This window comes from Corvus brachyrhynchos, unplaced genomic scaffold, assembly GCF_000691975.1.
Source record: "Corvus brachyrhynchos isolate BGI_N302 unplaced genomic scaffold, ASM69197v1 scaffold758, whole genome shotgun sequence".
Classification (NCBI taxonomy): domain Eukaryota; kingdom Metazoa; phylum Chordata; class Aves; order Passeriformes; family Corvidae; genus Corvus; species Corvus brachyrhynchos.
The window spans coordinates 42,931-48,728 of record NW_008239552.1 but is presented as its reverse complement, the minus strand read 5'-3'; the positions used below and the strand labels follow the sequence as shown (position 1 = coordinate 48,728).

The 5,798-nt window shown below is 54.8% G+C and overlaps 1 protein-coding gene and 1 long non-coding RNA gene across 2 annotated transcripts in view; both read right to left on the bottom strand.

Moving 5' to 3' along the window:
* Positions 1–6: 6 nt before the first annotated feature.
* The window catches only part of PI4KB (phosphatidylinositol 4-kinase beta), a gene marked incomplete at its 3' end in the record, with an annotated part of 13,906 nt that continues 8,114 nt past the window's right edge, over positions 7–5,798 (bottom strand). Inside the window, exons 6-12 of the mRNA XM_017741571.1 lie at positions 5,291–5,400; positions 4,617–4,721; positions 4,106–4,229; positions 2,439–2,704; positions 2,025–2,157; positions 1,830–1,950; positions 7–122 (exon numbers count right to left, since the gene is read on the bottom strand). Coding sequence (XP_017597060.1) covers positions 7–122; positions 1,830–1,950; positions 2,025–2,157; positions 2,439–2,704; positions 4,106–4,229; positions 4,617–4,721; positions 5,291–5,400 — 975 coding nt within the window. The remainder of the gene's footprint in view (positions 123–1,829; positions 1,951–2,024; positions 2,158–2,438; positions 2,705–4,105; positions 4,230–4,616; positions 4,722–5,290; positions 5,401–5,798) is intronic.
* LOC108448494 overlaps positions 5,410–5,798 on the bottom strand; it is a 1,057-nt gene continuing 668 nt past the window's right edge. The window contains exons 3-4 of the long non-coding RNA XR_001864382.1: positions 5,546–5,681; positions 5,410–5,512 (exon numbers count right to left, since the gene is read on the bottom strand). This is a non-coding gene — a long non-coding RNA (uncharacterized LOC108448494). The remainder of the gene's footprint in view (positions 5,513–5,545; positions 5,682–5,798) is intronic.

Sequence of the window (5,798 nt, the reverse complement as noted above, 5' to 3'; positions counted from 1 at the left end):
AATTGGGCAGGGAATGGGGGCAGCTGCGAGCCTGGAACAGCGGGAATCTGCCCTTGGAATGGGAATTCCGGGAAGGGAATGGGGGATTCTAGGTTGGGAAGGGGGGGCAGGCAGCTGCGAGCCTGGAACACGAAAAACGGGACGGGATGAGGGATGGGATTCTGTGGGAAAAGGGGGGCTGGGATAGGGGGAATGGGGTCAGAGAGGTGGGAGCCTGGGAGGAAGGGGAAGGGGAAGGAAAAGGGGATGGAATGGGGATGGGAACAGGGATGGAACGGGGATGGGAGTTTGGAATGGGGTTTGGAATGGGGGAATGGAATCAGGGAGGTGGGAGCCTGGGGGCAGGGAAAACGGGATGGGATGGGAGGGGATGGGATCAGGGGAGGGGATGGGGATGGGATGGGATGGGATGGGATGGGAGGGGATGGGATGGGATGGGATGGGATGGGAGGGGATGGGATGGGATGGGATGGGATGGGAGGGGATGGGATGGGATGGGATGGGATGGGAGGGGATGGGATGGGATGGGATGGGATGGGAGGGGATGGGATGGGATGGGATGGGATGGGAGGGGATGGGATGGGATGGGATGGGATGGGAGGGGATGGGATGGGATGGGATGGGATGGGAGGGGATGGGATGGGATGGGATGGGATGGGAGGGGATGGGATGGGATGGGATGGGATGGGAGGGGATGGGATGGGATGGGATGGGATGGGAGGGGATGGGATGGGATGGGATGGGATGGGAGGGGATGGGATGGGATGGGATGGGATGGGAGGGGATGGGATGGGATGGGATGGGATGGGAGGGGATGGGATGGGATGGGATGGGATGGGAGGGGATGGGATGGGATGGGATGGGATGGGAGGGGATGGGATGGGATGGGATGGGATGGGAGGGGATGGGATGGGATGGGATGGGATGGGAGGGGATGGGATGGGATGGGATGGGATGGGAGGGGATGGGATGGGATGGGATGGGATGGGAGGGGATGGGATGGGATGGGATGGGATGGGAGGGGATGGGATGGGATGGGATGGGATGGGAGGGGATGGGATGGGATGGGATGGGATGGGAGGGGATGGGATGGGATGGGATGGGATGGGAGGGGATGGGATGGGATGGGATGGGATGGGAGGGGATGGGATGGGATGGGATGGGATGGGAGGGGATGGGATGGGATGGGATGGGATGGGAGGGGATGGGATGGGATGGGATGGGATGGGAGGGGATGGGATGGGATGGGATGGGATGGGAGGGGATGGGATGGGATGGGATGGGATGGGAGGGGATGGGATGGGATGGGATGGGATGGGAGGGGATGGGATGGGATGGGATGGGATGGGAGGGGATGGGATGGGATGGGATGGGATGGGAGGGGATGGGATGGGATGGGATGGGATGGGAGGGGATGGGATGGGATGGGATGGGATGGGAGGGGATGGGATGGGATGGGATGGGATGGGAGGGGATGGGATCAGGGGAGTTGGGAATCTCCATCCGGAATGGGGAGAATGGGAAGAAAGGAGCCCCCGAGGGCTCGGGGGGAGCTGGGAATCCCTGGGAAGGGGCCTTTGGAATGGGGCTGAAGACCCCGGGGGTGCTTGCAGAGCTTTTCCCACCCCTCCAAACTCCCGGGAATTCCTGGGAATTCCCTCTTCACCCCCAGGAGAACCCCCTGAAGTGCTCAGCATCCTCAGGGCCGTGGGACCCACAGGGATGTGGGATCTCCCTGAGCAGCCCGCGGGAGCTTCCAGGGGCTCTCCCACCCCTCCAAACGTCCGGGAATGGGCAGGAATTCTCCCGGAACGGCCGGGAACGCGCACCTTGCTGCATGATCTCCACGATCTGCACCACCCTGTCCATGTGCTTGCGGGCCGCGATCAGCCCCTGCAGCATCAGCATCTTGTAGTAGTTGAACATGTCCCCGTCCAGGCCCCCCATCACCTGCGGGAAAAGCGGGAATGGCAGGGGCCGGGAAAGCCGGGAGCGGCCCCGGGAAGCTCCCGGATCCCACTCACGTCCACGAATTCCGTGGTGAGCTTGAAGGCCGAGGTTTCGAAGCCCAGGTTCCGGGGGGAGCTGGACAGGATGAAGCCGAAGTCGATGTGGATGATGTGGCCGTCGGCGTCCAGCAGGATGTTCCCGTTGTGCCTGGGGGAAATCCCATCGAATCCCATTAAATCCCATCAAAATCCCATAAAAACTCCAAAAAATCCCACTAAAATCCCATAAATTCCCATCAAATCCCATCAAATGCCATTAGAATCCCATTAAACCCCATAAAATCGCATTAAAAGCGCATCAAATCCCAGGATTCCCATTAGATTCCCAGGATTCCCAGGATTACCTGTCCTTGACCTGCAGCAGGTAGCACACCAGGCTGTGCCCGCACACCCCAGGACTCCCAGAATTCCCGGAATTCCCAGGATTACCTGTCCTTGACCTGCAGCAGGTAGCACACCAGGCTGTAGCCCGCGCAGCTGCGCACGAAGTTCCTCTGGGCGCTCAGGAAGGACTCCGAGTTGTAATTGCCGTGCTCCTGCAGGAAATAATCCAGCAGCGACAGCTGCGACTGCTTCTTGATCTGGTGGATGGAGACGGCGCTGAGCACGGGCTCGATCATGCCGCTGTCCGCAGAGATCACCAGGATCTTGTAGGGCTTGATCCAGAGCGGGACGCGCTCCTGCTCCCAGATGGACTGCGGGCAACGCCACCACACCCGTCACACCCCGAGAGCCCGGCAGAGCCCGTCCAACCCCATCCAACGGCATGAATCCCATCAAAATCCCATCCAAATCCCATCAAAATCCCATCAAAATCCCATCCAACGGCATTAAATCCCATCAAAATCCCATCAAACAGCATTAAATCCCATCAAAATCCCATCAAAATCCCATCCAATGGCATTAAATCCCATCAAAATCCCATCAAACAGCATTAAATCCCATCAAAATCCCATCAAAATCCCATCCAACGGCATTAAATCCCATCAAACAGCATTAAATCCCATCAAAATCCCATCAAATGCCATAAAATTCCATAAAATCCCATTGAAATGCCATAAAATCCCATCAAATGGCATTAAATCCCATCAAAATCCCATCAAAATCCCATCAAGCAGCATTAAATCCCATCAAAATCCCATCAAATGCCATAAAATTCCATAAAAACCCATTGAAATGCCATAAAATCCCATCAAAATCCCATCCAACGGCATTAAATCCCATCAAAATCCCATCAAATGCCATAAAATTCCATAAAAATCCATTGAAATGCCATTAAATCCCATCAAAATCCCATCAAAACCCATTGAAATGCCATTAAATCCCATTAAAATCCCATCAAATGCCATAAAATTCCATGAAAACCCATTAAAATGCCATAAAATACCGTAACATCCCATTAAAATTCAATAAAATCCCATTAAAATCCCGTAAAATGCCATAAAATCCCATTAAAATCCCATAAAATGCCATAAAATCCCATTACAATGCCATAAATTGCCAGAAAATGGTATTAAAATTCAATAAAATCCCATAAAATCCCATTAAAAGCCATTAAAATCCCACAAAATGCCTTAAAATCCCATTAAAATTCAATAAAACCCCATTAAAATCCAAAAAAATCCCATAAAATCCCATAAAATCCCATTAAAAGCCATTAAAATCCCATTAAAATTCAATAAAATCCCATAAAATCCCATCATTAAAATCCCATTAAAATTCAATGAAATCCCATAAAATCCCATAAAATGCCATTAAACGCCATAAAACTCCATTAAAATTCAATAAAATGCCATTAAAATCCCAAAAAATCCCATTAAAATCCCAAAAATCCCATAAAATCCCATTAAAATCCCATTAAAATCCCATTAAACGCCACAAAATCCCATCTAAAGCAGGGAATTCTTTCGGGATTGGGTTCTTTTTGGGGAATCCTTCGGGAATTGCTCTCCTGGAGCTGTTTGAGCACCTGGAACGCCAGCAGCATCCCATAAAACCCCCTAAAATGCCATCAAAACCCCATAAAAAAGGCGGGAATTCTTTCAGGGATTGGGAATTTTGGGGAATTCCTCGGGAATCCTTCGGGAAGCGCTCACCTGGAGCTGTTTGAGCACCTGGAACGCCAGCAGCTCCTGCCGGAGGTCGTCGCCGCACTTGACGATGACGGAGAGGAGGCGCCAGGACGGGAGGTGTCCGTAGGGAGACGCTTCCCGGATCCTCCTGAGGGAAAATCGGGAACAACGGGATCCTTCCGGGTTGGGAAGGTTGGGAAAAGCTCCGGGAATGCCCGGGCTCCTTCCCAAGCCAGCTCTGAGCACGGAATTCTCTCCTGGAATCTTTTCCATCAGGACGTGGATGAGACCACCCAAAATTCCTCAAATCCCAGGGGTTTTCCCGCTTTTTCCAGGAGGAATTCAGGGCTTGGGATTCCAACGGGTTTATCCCGGGAGAAGCCAAACCCTTCGGACCTCAGGTCTGCCTGAAAATCCCCGGCAAAACCCGGGCTGTGGGCAAATCCCTGCATTTGGGCAGGGCCGCGGTCGATTCCCGGATGAACCGCGGATTCCCTGGAATTCCCTGCAATTCCCTGCAATTCCCAACCCCTACCTGACTTTCTCCTGCCAGGGCTCCTTGAGGGCCACGGCCGACGGATCCTCGGGATCCCTCCGGAAGGACGTGGGGGTGTGAGCCAGCTGCTCCGACAGCCGCCGCCTGCGGGAGGACACGGCACGGCTCCAGGGATTTTTGGGAAAGCTCCGGCATTCCCGAGGGAAAATTCCCGGATTTCCGCTCCGGGGAATGTCAGAATCCCGGGGGTGGTTTTGAGGGGGAATTCCCGGATTTTTCCTCCCAGGAATGTCAGAATCCCGGGGTGTTTTTGAGAGAAAATTCCCGGATTTTTCCTCCAGGGAATGTCAGAATCCCGGGGGTGGTTTTGAGGGGGAATTCCCGGATTTTTCCTCCCAGGAATGTCAGAATCCCGGGGTGTTTTTGAGGGGGAATTCCCGGATTTTTCCTCCAGGGAATGTCAGAATCCCGGGGTGTTTTTGAGGGAAAATTCCCGGATTTTTCCTCCAGGGAATGTCAGAATCCCGGGGTGTTTTTGAGGGGGAATTCCCAGATTTTTCCTCCAGGGAATGTCAGAATCCCGGGGTGTTTTTGAGGGAAAATTCCCGGATTTTTCCTCCAGGGAATGTCAGAATCCCGGGGTGTTTTTGAGGGGGAATTCCCAGAATTCCGGGGCTTTTCTGAGGGAATTCTGGGATCTCTCCCCAGCTCACCGGATGTCTCCGGCGGCAATGAAGACGGGCTCCCGGCTCTCCTGGCTGGTGATGGAATCCACGGAGAACTGGGAGATGTTGTCGCAGCTGTTGGTGTGCATCTCCGGGAGCTGCGGGAATCCCGGGAAAACGGCGTCGGGGGAGCCCGGAACGACATCGCACCGGGAATTCAACCTGGGATGGACCGGGGCGGGACCGACCCCGGGGCCACCTTGGGGCCACCTTGGGGACACCTTGGGGCCACCTTGGGGCCACCTTGGGGCCACTGTGATGCCAGGACCCTCTGGAAAACCCCATTCCCGACATTCCCACCTCCATGGAAACACCTTGGTGGCCGTGGACATCCTGGGGGCCGTGGCCCCGCGTCCGAGCCCATTCCCGACGTTCCCACCTCCACGGGAACACCTTGGGGACACCCCGGGGGCCGTGGGCCCATGTCTGACCCCAATTCCTGATGTCCCAAACTCCATGGGAACACCCTGGTGGCCATGGACACCCCGGGGGCCGG